The sequence below is a fragment of the Palaemon carinicauda genome, chromosome 7, assembly GCF_036898095.1.
Source record: "Palaemon carinicauda isolate YSFRI2023 chromosome 7, ASM3689809v2, whole genome shotgun sequence".
NCBI lineage: Eukaryota > Metazoa > Arthropoda > Malacostraca > Decapoda > Palaemonidae > Palaemon > Palaemon carinicauda.
In genome coordinates this window covers 135,170,162-135,188,370 of record NC_090731.1, presented here as the reverse complement: position 1 = coordinate 135,188,370, position 18,209 = coordinate 135,170,162, and the positions used below count along the sequence as shown (strand labels likewise).

The 18,209-nt window shown below is 38.7% G+C and overlaps 1 protein-coding gene across 4 annotated transcripts in view; it reads right to left on the bottom strand.

Annotated features, from left to right (window-relative positions):
• Positions 1 to 18,209, bottom strand: part of LOC137644023 (endoplasmic reticulum junction formation protein lunapark-A-like) — a 318,162-nt gene that overhangs the window by 33,651 nt on the left and 266,302 nt on the right. For 3 of the 4 annotated variants that reach the window (XM_068376905.1, XM_068376903.1, XM_068376902.1), the window contains one exon: positions 3,680 to 3,787. The exons of the other annotated variant lie outside the window; for it this stretch is intronic. In XM_068376905.1, the coding sequence (XP_068233006.1) occupies positions 3,680 to 3,787 (108 nt within the window). The remainder of the gene's footprint in view (positions 1 to 3,679; positions 3,788 to 18,209) is intronic. 4 annotated transcript variants of the gene reach the window in all.

The window sequence follows — 18,209 nt, the reverse complement described above, 5'->3', positions numbered from 1 at the left end:
GGTGCGGCTTTGTTTCCCTTCCGTGAGAAACATTACACCAGGGCATCCAATACAAGAAAATACTGTACCAAAGAAATATTGTCCTCCCCGCTCTAAGGCCTAAGTATCAACATAAACTGCACAGACTTAGTGAGTGCTGTATAAGGAAGCCGCATGGACTCGGCCTCAATTGAATGTGTCACAGCAGCACCCATTATGCGGAAATATGTCACACGCACAATAACACATCGCCGAGAACTAAAACTGGTACCCGAGCTGGGAATACACCTGGTTGCTAGTAAGCACTCGATTAACGGAGTAAGGCTCATACGGATGCCTTCGTAACACCTCCATAAAATTAGATTTTTCTACATCAAAACTCATTTTTTAAGGTTATTGTGCTGTGTGGTCTCCAAGAACTAATAGTGTACCAGAGATACATTAGAGTGTACTTGTTTATCCTAACAGTTTCTCATTTCCAACCAAACAAACTATTATTTTGCTTGTGCCTGGTGAGCAAGAATAACAGTTGAAACTCAACACATAAGAGAAGATACATTATTAAAATTGTTGAAAGGCTAGGAGGAAGGGTTTCACCTTCAGTTGGATTTCTTTCCGTAGGTGCTATGGATGAGCCGAGAACCATACACACATATTGTATCTCTTGGATTTGTTTCTGGTAGTGTCTTATAAATACTCTAATTTTTAACCAACCCTTAAAAGCTTTTTATGTCCTGAAAGTGCATATCAGCAAAGAAGGCCAATGAGGAAGCAACTTTCCTAACATTGTGGGTTTTAGGGATAGACAGAATCCATATTTTGGATGAGGAAGTTCATTAGAATACAGATAGCCACAGTAAATAGGGATTTGTTCATCTGGGTAATTTGAAAGACTACAGTAATCCCTTGTGGTTAACCTATTGCTCCTTCAGTATATCGTAGATTTATAGTTATATGTAAATCCATATCGCAGACTCCTCTTTATATTGTGAGTTTCTGAAAGCAGATAATTTTCATATCTCACATATTCTAATCATTTCCTATGATTAGTTTTGTGCTTAAAACTTGAAAAAATACCGTAAATTATAGTGATACCTCGATATACAGTATGAGTGTTCCAACATACGAGCAATCCAAGATACCAGTCAGCCTGCGAGCAAAATTTTGCATTGAGATATATGCACAATATGGAGATATGAGCACATTTACAGATGCAAACACTAGATGGCCAAGCACTTGGGAGCGCTCTAAGCCCGCATCACTCGTTCAATTCTACACGATTGTCGACTTCCGTAGACATCTCCCATGTTATATTTGCATTATTTACACGATATTCACTGTATTTGTGAACATTGTAATAAGTGATTGGTCCAAAGAAAGCAAGTGGTAAGGTTGGCAGTGAGAAGAAAAAACACATGATGACAATGGAGATGAAGCATGAAATTATTGAAAAACATAAGCGTAGTGTTCTAGTGAGTGAGTTGATACGCTATTATGAGGGGAGTACATTGTCAATATGTACAATCCTCAAGCAGGATGCTATAACCTGTACAAAGCCTTCTAAAGGCATAACTATCATGTCTCAAGTTATGGGAAAATATAAATGATGAGATGGAAATAATTCTGTTACCATGGATTAAGGAGAAGCAGCAAGCAGGAGATAGCATTACTGAGATATTCATCTGTGAGAAGACCAGCTCAATCTACAAGATTTGAAACATGGGGAAACAGCCGAGGGTCGTCATCACCATCACATTTTATGGGCTCTGGATGGGGAGACATCAACGGGAAATTTGTATAGCTAGTCGTGGATGCTTCGATAATTTTAAAAAGCAAACTGGAATCCACTTAGTTATGAGGCATGGGGAAGCTGCAACTTCAGATGTGAAAGCCATGGAGGAGTACATTGAACGTTTTGCTGCACTCATTGCTGCGGAAGGTTATATCTCTAAACAAGTCTTCAACTGTGATGAAACGGGCCTTTTTTGGAAAATGATGCCATGGAGGACATTCATAAGGGCTGAAGAGAAGAAATTGCAAGGCCATAAACCCATGAGGGATATATCGACTCTAGCCTTAGGTGTTAATCCCAAGGGTGACTGCAAGATCAAGCCACTGTTGGGGTATTATTCCGAGAACCAGTATTACAGCCTCGACCACATTCAGTGTAGATAAATGCAGTGTAGCCATTGTAGCAGCATAGAATTTCCACAATTGATTTATGTTTTCAAGCGACACATTATTTCCTTCAGGGTTGACACTTACATGAGAAGGGCATATGATTTTAAGTTTTTATATATATTTAACATCTTATTATTCAAGGATCATATTGAAAAATCATTATCTAATTATCTATATTCATTTTATTTAATGTAATTTTGATTTCTTTATTAAAGGTTAATTACCAAAATTCTAAGTAATGTTACAAAGTGTGGTTTTTTACTAAGAAATGTAGCCGTAGTCAGTGAGGCCAAAGAGAGATGCCAGATATCACCATTTGACCACAGCTGAGGGAAGAAAAAAACACACAAAACAGCATCACGGCCGAGAACCCATGAGCTTTCAAGAGTCACAAGATCTTGAAAGAAAAACTTCAGTGATGAGGTAAACTAATGGAAAGGCATGGGTTACAAGGCATTTTTTTCATGAAATGAGTAAATCTGGGTTTTGGTCCAGCAATCAAGAAATATTTGCTGCAAAAAAAACCAAGTGAAATGTGTTCTCATCTTAGATAGTAGCCCTGGCCACCCTCCAAGTCTTGAAGATGACAATGTTAATGAATCTGATTTCATGAAGGTCCTCTATTGTCCCAAAAACACTACTCCACTCCTCCAGCCCACGGACTAAAAGGTCTCTTTTAATTTCAAGAAGCTGTACATAAAGCACTTGTTCACAAAATACTTTGACATGTCAGATATCAACCTCACCCAATGTGAATTTTGGATGGACCATTTCAACATTGTTAAAACAGTAGTTTGAAAACTATTAGTGATATTAGTGATACATGGCAGGATGTAACACTAAGAACCTAAAATTCAGCATGGAAGAAATTGTGGCCTGATTTTCTAACTGAAATGGATTTCGAAGGGTTCAATCCGCAGCCTGAGCCCGAGCCCGCTATGCTGGAAGAGATTGTGTCTAGGAAAGGCCATGGAGCTGGAGAAAGAAGAGGCAGATGTCAACGACCTTGCCAAAGAGCATCAAGAACAACTCACGACTAAAGTGTTGATAAACCTACAAACGATGCAACATTCAGAGGTGTTGCAAGAGCCTACTATACTAAGAGGTGATGCAACGGTGCACAGTTTAAGAATTTTGCCAAGTCCTTCAATTAGTGGCTGCAGTTGATTGAATTTTCAGCATACATTTTTTTATAATGGTATCAATAGTTCAACAGCGTACAATATACTGTAGTTGAATCAGCAAATACAGTGGCTTTACTATACAATATGTACTAATCCAAAGATAAACAGAGGTCAAGCTTTAATGTAATAGTTATACAATATACTCAAATAAAATGCCCATAATTGCCAACAGTATATAGTACAGTACATGTAAATGTAAAAATAATAAAAATAAAAATAAAAAAAGATCATCACAATAAAACAAGCCAAACATCTAAACACAAAACAGAATGCATGTAAATTAATTATAATATTAGTAATATACATAAATCACACTAAAAATAGCTATAACAAACCTTCTTGACTGGAGGTAGCCTTATTACTGGAGAGTTCCGAGGAGGAAACTGCACCTTCTTCCTCCTCCTCCTCCTCTTGATCTTCAGCTGAACTACTACTGGAAGATTCTGGAAGCAAATGAAATATTTCAAAAAACTATTAAATCCTTACCTGGACTATCCCTAGAAGTAATACATCAATGGTCATCTTTTCAATTAGCACTTTGATGTATACTTTGTCCATACACACACACACACACAAACACAAATTCTTTGCTAGTAGTAGATTTGTTAGATAAGCAAAAACTCAGAACATGACTTTTTTTTCTTACCACCGTTTTACTGCTGTGGCCATAATTTTCATAATCACATCATTAAAGCTTAACTAAGGCAACACATTCACTTTAAGCTCAAACAGCAGGTAACTGTATTGTTAAAAAATTTAACATTCAATTTGAATGTATAGTATCAGTACACCCACCAAAAAAAAAAAAAAAAAAAAAAAAAATGGTCGATATGAGGTGCCATTAACAAACTAAGTTCTTACCTTCCCGAAGCTTTGTAATGTTACATTTAGCTACACTAAAAGTTTTCTTATACATACCTTCTCTAGTGAAGTACACAAATTTCAAAGATCAAATAATACAATCATTGGTTTAAATCAATAACATGTATCACAGCAGAAGGACATAGCATTTTTAGATAGGGGTCTACAGTATTCGGAAAATACAGTGCACAAACATTTTGTTTCTGAACTTCTTCTAATATTGGTAGTTCTATTCAAACAACCTTAACTACTCAACTAGGGCATAACAACTAATCATCAGATTTCCTGTCCATTATATCAGCCAAAGATGGATGGGCACAGCCCTAGAGAGACACCTTACTTTACTATAAACTATAGCTCTAAAATGAGATCACATAGCCATCAATAAAGAGAGAGAAAGGACTCTGAGAAATGTAAGAAGCAATAGAGGTGCAGATATTGGTAGTGATCACCAGCACCTCATTGCCACACTGAAATTAAAATCAAAAGCACCCTACATAAATGTAGATAGAATACTTAGGTTTGATATAACTAAGCTTCTAGAAAAAGAGCACAGAGAAACCTTTGCAAATGAATTTAGGAATCGATTTGCGGTCTTAGAGACGTTAAGAGAAGAACAGCAGACAATTAAATCAAGAATGGTATGATATTAAGAAAATTTATCAGTATGTTGGTAGTGAAATTTTGGGACATGCAGGTACAAGGAAAAACCATGGATATCAAATGATACTTGGGATACTATAAAAAGGAGTCAAAGGCAGAAATTGATTGTTGAAAGTTTTCGAGGAAGTAATGAAAATTACAAGGTAGAGTATGCTAAGTATTCCAGTATTGATAGTGAAGTAAAAAAAAAAAGCCAGGAATGACTGGAGTAAATATTTAGACAGGAAAGCAGATGAAGCTGACAAAGCTATGAATTCAGGGAGTGGCTATGGTAAAAGAATTGCTCACAGAATTATTAATAAAACCTCTACTAGGGCAAAGAAGAAGAGACATATAACCATTAGAAAGAAAGATGGATCTGTTATAACAAAAGATGAAGAAATGCAACATTGGATGGAACACTTTAGTGAGGTCATGAATAGGATATATGAAGGGAATAATTTGATTGATATACCTGAAGCTGAGGAAGACCTTGATGTGCCCATGAATGAATTCAGTGTGTCTGAAGTCAAAGATATTAAAAAACAAAAGAGATGGATACGATGGAATAACTGCTGAGATGATATTGGCCCAAAACAAAGTGACTTCCAGAGTACTTACAAGATTATTTTGTAGAATGTGGCATGGAGCGGCAAAACCTGATGAATGGGAGCTAAAAGTGTTTGTGAAAATGGCAAAAGAAGATCTGACTGACTGTAATAATTACAGAGGCATCACACTTACGTCAGTTATGAAAATATATAGTATGTTCATTCTAAAGAGAATGATTGATGATAAGCTGAGATATGAACAAGCAGGATTTAGAAAGGGTAGAAGTTTTGCTGACCAAATTTTCATTTCAAGACATGTGGTACAGCAATGTGTAGAATATACGAATCTACTTTTGATGGCTTTTGTGGACTATGAAAAGCCTTTGATAGTATGAACCGGCCAATTTTGTGGAGAGTCCTGTGTTATTATGGAGTTCCTCTTAAATATGTAAATTTGATTACTGGTAAGTCTGTTCATGAGCATAGCATGTGCAAAGTTAATGTTAGTGGAGTCTTATCAAATGAATTTCCAGTGAACAGCAGAGTACTTCCAGGGATTGTGTTGTTATCTATGTTGTTTATCCTCCACCTCATGGATTTTATAAAGCATAGAACAGTTGTGGTTTGTAGACAAAAATCAGACTGGATTAGTAACAGGAAATTAGCAGACCTAGAGTATGCTGATGATGCTTTCCTTATTAGCAGAACACCGCAAGACTTGCATAGCTTGCTTACCAGAATGCATGGAATATCACAAGAGGTTGCACCCAAAATAAATAGAAGAAAGACAGAGATGATGAGAACAGAATAGCAATGGAAGATGGAATATCATTGGAAGGATGAAGCATTAATGAGGCGGAATCTTTTAAATATTTAGGTACTGTGATATCTTATACAGGATCTTTAGAATTTGAGTTTAATGAAAGATTGAAAAATAAGCAAATCAGACAATGGATAGGTCAAGTAAAATTTTGAAATCAAATCCCCTGAAATCAAATAAAAAATCAGGGTATTTATCAGTTTAATGAGATTTGTTTTACTGTATGGACACGAGTCATCATATGACAATGAAACTATATCCGACAGATTTTGTAGATATGAGAACAAAGCCCTCAAAAGAATATTGTGAGTTAAATGGCAGGACAGGATTAGAAATGAAACTATAAGAGAGATTACTTGAGTGCCATATGTGGATAAGATCATGGTGAGGGGTAGATGGAGATGGTTTAGGCATGCTCTTTGCATTCCCCTAGAGAGAATCGTCCACCAAACTTTCAACTGGGCTCCACAATATAAATTAGGATTGAAATGGATTAATATACGGTATTTTTTTTTTTTTTTGCGTCGTATTTAATCGACACGTTTTATGGAAATCGATTTTGGTTTCTCTAAATGTAAGTATTGCATAACACCACACACACACACACACAGAGAGAGAGAGAGAGAGAGAGAGAGAGAGAGAGAGAGAAACCGGCTGTTGTCATCGAATGTCGCATTTTTTGTTTCTTGTACAACCTGAAGCGAGGAATTGCTCACCATAAATAATAATAGTCATGTTTATTTCATTCTTAAACTCAGGTTGCCAAATGTGAACTAAGATTTTATTTGTTACAGAGAGAGAGAGAGAGAGAGAGAGAGAGAGAGAGAGAGAGAGAGGTTTTATATACCATGTACTATATAAAACAAATCTTTGTAAAGCTAATCTATACTGTTTAAAATATATGACGAAAAATATTACCAACTTGTTACCGAAAGTCAGGCTATTCACTGCCAATAATGAATGTCAGACCATCTGTTAAATTTTCAAAACCACCCACAATCCTTCCGTTTCAGGATTGTTCCTATAGTAGATGGATTTTGGACATAGAGTATTCCTCCACAATCACTCTTAACCGCATGCCAGCCTTGTACTCCTTGATTATTTCCACCTTTGTCTTCATTGAAAGCATCATCCTCTTGTTTCCCAGCACATCAGCAACTTTCTTCAGACCCATGATTAATAAACTAACGTAATATCACAACACCATACAGTACAATAGTCACGAAAGCGAAATCACAAACTCAAAGTCAATACATACAATACCACTGCCGAAACGAAAAGAAATAGGAATGCCAATGAAAAAATGCATGATGGGATACAGTATAGAATATGCTGATTAATAGGAGAGCAGGATCTTATGGTGGTATGTAACTAGTATCTGAGTAGGATGATAAGCAATGGGAGCACGGGAGGATGGTGGCGAGTTTACAGGCTGCCGTCGTGCGAATTTTAAATACAGTCTCAGAGACAGTCGGGCTTTCATATCACACCTAGTTTTGTCGAGCGAAACTTTTTTCGTGATGTAAAATTCTTATTTTATCTCGTTTCACAGAGTGAATATTTCGTATGCAGATTTTTTCGTGTCAAGAGGTGTGTGTGTGTGTTTGTAAAATCCCCCTCACACTGCGAGTTCTTTCTTTGCGGTTTCGATTTTTCGCTACCAAGATCAATGCAATACATATTAAACATAAATTCTCATAAAAATCACAATAAAATTGAACCTGGCCGATGATTTCAAATGGCCCGTGCTCCATTACACTGGGAGCGCTGCGGTCCACAACCCATCTCTACACTTAGCTGGTCCTAGCTCTCTCCCGTACACTGTATATCCATTTATTGTGTTAAAAAATTAAAGCTATATTTGAAATAAACCAGATTTCGATTAAACTTATATTTCACTTAACTATAGCCAATAATAATGCATGTAACATTCACATTTTAGTATCGCTTTTATGATTAAAAACAGAGCGAATTACAATCTCAGGCTCTGTTTACATTTAAATCAGCAGATCAATGCTGAGTAGTCCGCCGTCAACCTCAATTATTGGATCAAATAACTCCCTTATTATTAAGGCATGCTACTGATGGATATTTCATATTTACTAAAAGAAATAATAAATACTGATCTATCATGTTCATATTAGCATACTAAATTTAATACGTACACTCATACCTCTCTTCACGAAAGATTCTGCTCACAAAATTTTCAAGCTGCGAAACGAGATGCGAATATTCTTATGACTCGCTTTGGGAAAAATGTTTCATGTTAAGAAAAGAGATTTGCCAGTCAGGCCGAGAATGAAATAGTCACCTTATTACCAAAAGTTGAAGAAAACGGGTTTACACAATAGAAAATGCATCTGTAGTATATAGTAGGGATAACTATAATAATTCAGTACATATGGTTCTGTATATCTTGTATACGTACAATATTGCATTGTATGTATTGTATTTTTCATTTACTACTACATTTTGTTCTAATAACTCCTTAATTCACAGGTATTAACAGTTAGTTTAGGTATATTGAATGGTTCAAATGTATTTGGCTGTACAGTATTTCATTGTGGTTATACTGTAGCTTTATTATATGATTTAATGTGATGTTTTGTAGGGTTTGGAATGGATTAGGCAATTTACATGTAAAATATAACTCACTACACGAAAAATCACTTTACGAAAGCCACCCCAGAACGAATTAATTTTGTGTTGTGAGGTATTACTGTAGTTTTGAAATACTTCTCTATTTTATTTATTTGTACTGTTGAATCGCATAACGTTAACCGAAGTTACATATTTTCATGTTGTCGATACACAATTTATAGTTTTTAGCTCTGTGGTGCTTGATTATAAAGCTTAAAAAATTATTTTTTGGGCTCAGGCCATGTCGTCCTGATGGAAGGTTCCTTTAAGTAGCTTTTCCTAGGGTATATTTGACTAAAGTGATATTCCCAGAGAATTAAACTTAAGGTCTCCAGAATTCTAACTCCTGGTGCGAATATCCTTAAAGTTTCCTTTTAGAATATCACATATCAGGGGATGTATTCTTGACAAGCCACATAGCAATCTGCACCTCGCATAGCGTTTACACTTCGAAGGGGAAAAGTGGGAGAATAAAAGAGGAGCCGTTATAAAATTCTCCTTCCTCCTTACTGAGTACTCAGATGGCACCATAATCGTCGGCCATTTTCATTCCTTTTTCTGTAGCGCTTCAGCTCAGTGGTTTTTCCTAGTGCTCTCTCGTTATAGGATTTATCATGCAATCTCCAGCTTCTTCTGCCTCTGGAAAGTTGAGTATTTGATTCTTATATTGTATAAATTTAACTCTGGCCGTAAAGTAAGAATTAATCCGAAATAAACAATGTTTTTGGCAGAGCTTTTGCCTGGACCGGAGGCGCCTTCAGCGCTGTCGTTCATAATGCATGAATTATTTAGTTAGCCAGAACGACTTTCCCGGTATAATAGCTTAAATAAAAATATTTAGCTATGTAGTCTTCATTGCTAGGAATTAATTATATTATGCCGATAGTATTCTCATTAGTTTCGGCGAATTAGGTAGCCGATCTTGTTTACGCTAGTCTTCCTAGCCTAGGCATTATAGTTTACTCTCTTGCATGATATAAAAGGTGTTCCTGGTGCTATTAAAATTAAATGAAGATATTAGGCAATTTATACATTTAAGATATATGGATTGCATAAAAAATTTCCTCTTCCAAGATAGTATACGAGAGACTTCGATGAGTCAGGTAGCCGATCTCACTGTCGCTAGGCTAGTGGCCTTGTGGCTTTAGTATACCTTCATACAATCTCCCCGGTTACCCTTATGTAAAGGGTAATCCCTCCTTCCCTCTGAGTGTAGTCTATGGCTACAGTCCTAGCTGGTCTTGCCTTGAATTGTAATTCTGGCAAGGTTAAGCTAGGATTTTTCTGCCCTTTTACCAAGCTACTGTTGGTGAGCTTTGGGTTTGGGACAGAACCTCAGAGTATTTGTCGTGTGCCGGCAGCTGATCAATAGGGTGAATGTATTCCACTGTTGGATCTTGCTGGTTGGCATAGGAGGCCTTGCCCCACTAGACTGCACTTGAAGGGGTCATGTGATCCCATTCTCCCTGTGGTTTAGTCGACTAGTCCTGTGCTTGCAGACCCTATGCTGAAGAATAGTGATTATTTTTCTGCCTAGGATGGCACCGGCATGGGAATTCTGTTTCGTTATAATCTAAGGCGGCGGCTAGAAGATGCCGGCCCCTTACTGTATTGGCAATCGCACTGGCTGCCTCCTTCGAAAAACCTCTAGCTCTTGAGTGTCTTTCGATAGTCTGAAGGAAGTCAGACGAAGAGCGGGGAGGCTTTGATGGACATTCTTTACGTGGGGCTGACGTAACAGATCTACCGTTAGAGGAAGACTTCTTGGAAAGTCTACCAGCCATTGAAGTACCTCGGTGCACCACTCTCTCGCGGGCCAGAGGGTACCAACCAACGTCAACCTTGTCCCTTCGTGAGAGGCGAACTTCTGCAGTACCTTGTTGACTATCTTGAATGGTGGGAATGCATATAAGTCCAGAAAAGACCAATCCAGTAGAAACGTGTCTATGTAGATTGCTTCTGTATCTAGGACTGGAGAGCAATAGATTGGTAACCTTTTGGTCAACGAGGAAGCAAAGAGGTCTATGGTGGGTTGACCCCAAGTAGCCCAAAGACTCTTGCCCACGTCATTGTGGAGGGTCCATTCCGTGGGGATCACCTGACCCCTCCAACTGAGACAGTCTGCCAAGACGTTCAAGTCCCCCTGGATGAATCTCGTCAACAGGGAGATGCCTCGAATTCTTGACCATAAGAGGAGGTCCCTTGCGATCTCGAGCAGTGTGAAGGAGTGTGTGCCTCCTTGCTTGGAGATGTACGCCAAAGTTGTGGTGTTGTCTGAGTTGCCTCTACCACTAAGTTTCGAAGAAGCCTTCTAATATCATCAAGGCCAAGTGGACTGCTAATAGCTCCTTGCCGTTGATGTGCATGCTCTTCTGACTTGAGGTCCACAGACCCGAGCATTCCCGACCGTCCAGGGTCGCACCCCAACCCAAATCCGACGCGTCTGAGGACAACACGTGGTTTGGGTTCTTGACTGCTAGGGATAGTCCCTCTCTCAGACTGATATTGCTGTCCCACCATTTCAGGCATGCCTTTACTGGTTCGGAGACTGGGAATGATACCGTCTCTAATGTCTTGTCCTAGTTCCAGTGAAAGGCTAGATGGAACCGGAGAGGCAGAAGGTGTAGTCTCCCTAGTGAGACAAACTGCTCCAGGGATGAGAGAGTCCCTACGAGACTGTTCCAACTCCTGACTGAATAAACATTTCGTTTCAGCATTAGTTGGACTTCGAGCAGGGCTTGACTGCGAATCTCCATCCCCAAATATAGAATAATCTGGGATGGGATCAGTTGGGAATTTTAGGTTGACCAAAAGTCCCAACTCCCTGGCCAGACTCAACGTCCAATGTAGATCCTGCAGACAGTGAAGACTGGACGATGCTCTGAGAAGCCAGTCGTCCAAGTACAGGGAGGCTCGGATCCCCGATAGATGGAGGGATTTTTCCACATTCCTCATGAGCCTCGTAAACACGAGAGGCGCAGGACTGAGGCCAAAGCACAGGGCTCGAAACTGGTACCCCCACATTCCTGTAAACAAACCTCAGAAACGGTTGGGAATCCGGGTGTATAGGAATGTGGAAGTATGCCTCCTGAAGGTCGAGAGAGACCATCCAGTCGCCTTCCATAAATGCTGTCAAGACAGCCTGGTAGACTTCATCGTGAAGTTTGTCTTGACAATGAACACATTGAGCGCACTTGCCTCTTACGTACTCCTGCCGTGAACATGTCTGCCAAATCATGGAGCCATCCCTGAGGGACTTGTTCCTGCAGAGAACGTGGCTGTCAGATCATATGGAGCCATCCCTGAAAGCCTTGTTTATGCATGACATAATTGTACAGCAAAACTTCAAAGACTCGAAAATAGCTGTGAAGTCGACCTGTAAAATCTTGGAGCGTCTCATGGCCAGGCGCCAGGGAGAGTCTATGAGGTTTGAGAAGTCTATCTGGGCAGAGGCAGGAACTCCCAAGCCGAGAACTTCTCTCGTGTCATATCAGACTCTCGCTCTATAAGCCAGTTTAAAAGAAGGGAAAGCAAAGGCTGTCTCCCCCAAACTCCTCCTGGTGATAAACCAGTCGCCTAGCAAACGTAAAGCTCTCTTAGAAGAGCGAGAGAGCACTAGCTTATAAAACAACGGCTTCGAAGTAGCTAGGCCTAGTGTAAGCTCTGACGTTTAGGCGAACGAGGAGCAGCAGTTACAAAAAGATCCGGACAAAGATCCTTAAAAATCAGCATGATTTATTTAAAGTCCATAGAGGGCTAAGCAGCTTTAGGCTCCTCTCTGTCTGACAGAGTCCTCAAGGGAATATCAGTAGGAGGGGGAACAGCAACTTCCTCATCTGAAGGAACCTTGTCCGATAATAGCCGAGTCTCAAGCAGGGGGGAGACCTACCCTGGTGGCAATGCTTTACAAGCAGAGTCCACACGCACTGGTGCATTAGTAGCGGACCAGGACGCAACGTCATGTAACTGCTTGACAGTCTGTGAACTGTCAACAACAACAGGTGCGTGAGACCAGGACGCAACGTCATGTAACTGCTTGACAGTCTGTGAACTGTCAACAACAACAGGTGCGTGAGGACGCACAGCGTCCACTCGAGACTGCTTTGACCGCCTAGACTGAGCAGTCAAAACAACTCTAGAATGCGGAGGTTGACGCTCAGCGTCAAAACAAGTCAACTCCGATTGTTAGCGAACGTCCTGAACGTCAACAGGAGCATCAGCAAGTGGCCTAACGTCCAAATGTGGCTGAAAATCCACACGAGACCGCATCGAGTGTGGTTCTAAACAACCTGACTGACGTGACTCGGCTACGCCAACGTCAACAGGACGCACAAAGGAACGTTAGGGTGGCTGAAGGCCAGGATCTCGATGAGATAAACGGCTAGGCTCAACGGACTTATCGGCAGAATAGTCTTCCATAAGGGAGGCAAGCTTATTCTGCATGTCTTGCCGTACAACCCATTTAGGATCAACGGGAATGGTGCGGTAAGAGACGAGGTTAACGTCTGTGAGCGCAAAACCTTGCCTACAAAAAGACTCTCGGAGTCTGTGTTACGCTTTTGTTAGGCGGCGAGCAGTCTTCCGATGACTGCATAGGGTCAGAGCTGTCCTAATGGTTAAAACCAGGACGCTGGACCTGTCCTGAAAGGACTGACTTTCGCTTAAAGGGCCTCGAAACCTTGTTCCACAGTTTCTTATGCGAAAAGCCTTCGGATGACGAGGAGAAAATCGTCTCTCTCGCCTTATGGTAGGGGTGATCTTGGTAAGATACACCCGATACCATAGAGGGAACGTCTGTTCGCTGATCAAGGCCTCTCGAACCCATAAGTCGTACGACATTACTTCTCCCCTGGGCTTGGGAGCTTGCAAGAGGTCCCGGACTAGGCGAACGACAGGCACGAACAGACGAACCCTCGGTCGCAACACTGATAACACTTTGCGCAATATCACTTTATCACTACGATTTTCTGTTTTGCACTTATTTCACTGAAATCGAATTTTTTAACAATTCACATTAGGTATGAATAAAACTGATTTCTACCTGAAGCACGCAATTCTACCCTCATCAAAAGGTTGTAATTGCGAAATCAGTCGTATAATGTAAGCACATTAATACCAGCAAAAAACAGTAAACATATTTTAAGATAAAAAAAAATCAGTGGCTGGGGAAGAGACTAAACACTAGTTCATTCAAAACTACGTTTTCAATCTCTCACCGTACATTGCCTTGGGACGAGAATAAAAAACTAAAAACGTTTTATCCTTTCTCCCCGTACAGAGACTAGGGACGAGAGTAACTCGAGAACAACGTTACCCGCTTGGGACGAGATAAAGATCAGAACGTTTTCTCTCCTCTCTCTCCCTCCGTCTCTATCTCTCTCTCTCTCTCTCTCTCTCTTGATTTCGCACCTAAGAGAAGAGCCCACTTACGTTTCGTCAAAAAAAAAACAGGTTATTTGACCAAAGGAAAAAACTGAAAGGTTTTTCAATTAAAAAGTTCCTTTAAAATAGAATTTAAAACATTTAAGCTTTGAAAGAAGAATGAACAAAACGTCAGAATCGATTTACTCTTTCTGCAAAGTGAAACCGTGATACTCTCTCTCTCTATCGTAACGATAGAGCGCAAACTGCGTAGCATAAATAAACTAAACGTTAGTTCATCTTTGAAACAGTACGAAGACTATTCAAAGAAAATCTTTCATAAAATATCTATTAAAAAATATTCATTTAATAAGTTTTAAATCATTAGCTCTTTAAAAGCTATTTACGATTGAAAGGGCTCAACGTTGTTTAACTTCGGTTTCCAAGTTAGGACCGCCTACTCTCAGGAAACGTCGCATATAAACAAATCATTAAAATTTATTTTGATGTTTATTATAAATGGAAAGCTAATTGAAGAGGCCTAATAAAGGCGGCTGAGATATAAAATATATAGAGGAAATCTATAATTAATTTATAACGTGATAAGATAATTGCTAAAAGCCTAAACACACTTCCGTACTGAGGGAAGGGTCGGCCATTTAAAAATCAAGGAAAGTCCAAAAAACAATCCAAAGTCATCAAAAATTAAATCTATCCAAAAACGAGTTCAAGATTTAAGTTGAAGATAAAACACCTGTAGCGAAAGCTCAAACCAAAATGAAGTACTTCACCAAATATGTTAAGAAAACTCCAGGTTCTACAGCGAGTATGAATACGTCTTGTCGTCAACGTCGACAGAGAAGAATTGAAGGTTTTGTTTACATACTAGAGTTGTATCTGGCCGACAGTTGGCGCTGGTGGGCACACCCGCAACCTTCATAGCGATCGCTCGCGAGTTTTTTTGATTGTGTTTTCTGTCGAGCCGCAGAGTTGCAGCTATTATATATTCACCGGCTAAGTTAAATATTTAAAAATGCTCTTTAAATAAATACTCTCTCTCTCTCTCTCTTATTCTTCTTCACTGTTAGTGTTAGAGACGTCTATTAATTTTTTTTCTGAGAGAGAGAGAGAGAGAGAGAGAGAGAGAGAGAGAGAGAGAGAGAGAGAGAGAGAGAGAGAGAGAGAGAGAGAGAGAGAGAGAGAGAGAGAGAGAGAGCCTTACCTTACCTTATTGCCTTATTTTTTGTTTGGGTTCCCCCAGGTCCCTCAGTGTGAGGCACCTCGTATATCCACCAGAGAGTTGCTAATACATCTTCCGGTGTATTTTACATCTTCCAGTCTTGGATGGTCTGGGATGCATCTTAGGTATTTATCGAGCTGATTTTTAAACACATCTACGCTCACTCCTGATATGTTTCTTAGATGAGCTGGCAGCACATTAAATAGTCGCTGCATTATCGATGCTGGTGCGTAGTGGATTAATGTCCTGTGCACCTTTCTCAGTTTACCTGGAATGCTTTTTGGCACTATTAATCTACCTCGGCTTGCTCTTTCTGATACTTTAAGCTCCATGATATTTTCAGCAATTCCTTCTATTTGCTTCCATGCTTGTATTATCATGTAGCGTTCTCTTCTCCTTTCTAGACTGTATAGTTTTAAAAATTGCAGTCTTTCCCAGTAATCAAGGTCCTTAACTTCTTCTATTCTAGCAGTATAGGACCTTTGTACACTCTCTATTTGCGCAATATCCTTTTGGTAGTGTGGGTACCATATCACATTGCAGTACTCGAGTGTACTACGCACATAAGTTTTGTAAAGCATAATCATGTGTTCAGCTTTTCTTGTTTTAAAGTGTCTGAATAACATTCCCATTTTTGCTTTACATTTAGCCAACAGTGTTGCTATTTGGTCGTTGCATAACATATTCCTATTTAAAATTACACCAAGGTCTTTAATTGCTTCCTTGTTTGTGATTGTCTCATTATTAGGTCCCTTGTATGCATACACCATTCCTTCTCTGTTTCCATAATTTATTGATTCAAATTTATCGGAGTTAAATACCATCCTATTTATCTCCGCCCATTCATATATTTTGTTTAGATCTCTTTGTAGTGAGTTCCTATCTTCATCACAAGTAATTTCTCTACTTATTCTTGTGTCATCGGCGAAACTTCTCACTACGGAGTTTTCAACATCACAGTCTATGTCTGAGATCATAATAACAAATAGCAGTGCAGCTAATACCGTACCTTGGGGCACACCAGATATTACCTGGGCTTCATCTGATTTCTCGTCATTTGCAACCACTATCTGTTTTCTGTTTTGCAGGAATTCTTTTACCCATTTTCCTATCTTTCCCACAATATTATGCTTTCTCATTTTTTTCTCCAATATGTTATGGTCTACCTTGTCAAAGGCTTTTGCAAAATCTAGATAGATCACATCTGTGTCTTTTTCATTTATCATATTATTGTATATGTTTTCATAGTGAGCTATCAGTTCGGTCTGTGTACTTTTTCCAGGTACGAAACCGTGTTGACCCATATTAAACAAATTATTTTTGACCAAATGGTCCATTATTTTCTTTTTTATTACCCTCTCATACACTTTCATAATATGTGATGTTAGACTAACAGGTCTATAATTGCTTGCCTCTAGTCTTGATCCACTTTTGAAGATAGGGGTTATATAAGCTAATTTATGTTTAACATATATCTCGCTCATATCTATACTCTGTCTTAGCAGTATTGCAAGTGGCTTCGCGATAGTGTTTGCAGTTTTTTTTAACAAAATCGCTGGAACTCCATCTGGTCCGGCTGCCGATCCATTTTTAATTTCGTTTATAGCCGTGACAATATCTGCTTCATTAATATCTATATCCGTTAGATATTCAACATTTTCTTCTCTCATTTCTGTTTCATTATTCTCATTCGCAATTCTTGGCGTGAACTCACTCTTATATTTTTCTGCTAATATGTTGCATATTTCCTTTTTTTCATTCGTTAGCCGTCCTTCAATTCTTAGAGGGCCTATTTCTATTCTCCTTTTATTCATCTTTTTTGCATAGGAGTAAAGTACTTTGGGGTTTCTTTTTATATTTTGAAGTGTCCTTTCTTCTAAGTCCCTTTTTTCATTTTCTTTCGACTGTATAATCTTTTGTTCTGCATTTTCTATCTTACATTTTATTTCCCTCATTTTCCACACATTTTTTTCTTTTGCAAGATTTTTCTTCCACTTTTTAATTTTCTGAAATAAGATTCTTCTGTCTCTTGGTATGCACGTCTTTTGTTTATTGTTTTTTTTCGGTACATATTTTTCAACAATTTTCTCCAGTATTTTGTACAGTATATCCGTATTTACCTGTATATTATCACTTATAAATACATTTTTCCATTCTTTATTCAGTTCTTCATTTATTTCTGACCATTTTATATTCTTACTGTAAAAGTTATATTTTCCATATCCTTCCCAAAGTTTTGTGCTTTTATTAATTCTGTGATCACTTGCTTTGGAATGAACTATCAATTCTATGACATTGTGGTCTGAAATTCCCGTGTTATACACTATTATTTCTTTAACATAATTCACCTCATTCACAAATACTAGATCTAGGACATTTTCCTTTCTTGTTGGAATGTGGTTTATTTGTTGCATATTATGTTCTAATAGCATATCTTGAAGCTTTTCAAATTGCCTCTTATCTTCTGCGCTACTATTACTATCTTTTTTATATGTATACATACAACCACTTTCTTCTATCCGTTCTTTCCAATCCACGAAAGGAAAGTTAAAATCTCCGGATAGGAGTATATTCCAGTCTTTATGGTTTCTACATATATCATCTATTTTTTCTATTATTATGTCAAACTCCTTAGTGTTTGGGGGTCTGTAAACTACAATATTCATTAGTTTTTCAAATTCAAATTCTACCGCAATCAATTCACATTCTGTGTTGCTGTATTTTTCACATACTTTTCCTTGATTTATGTC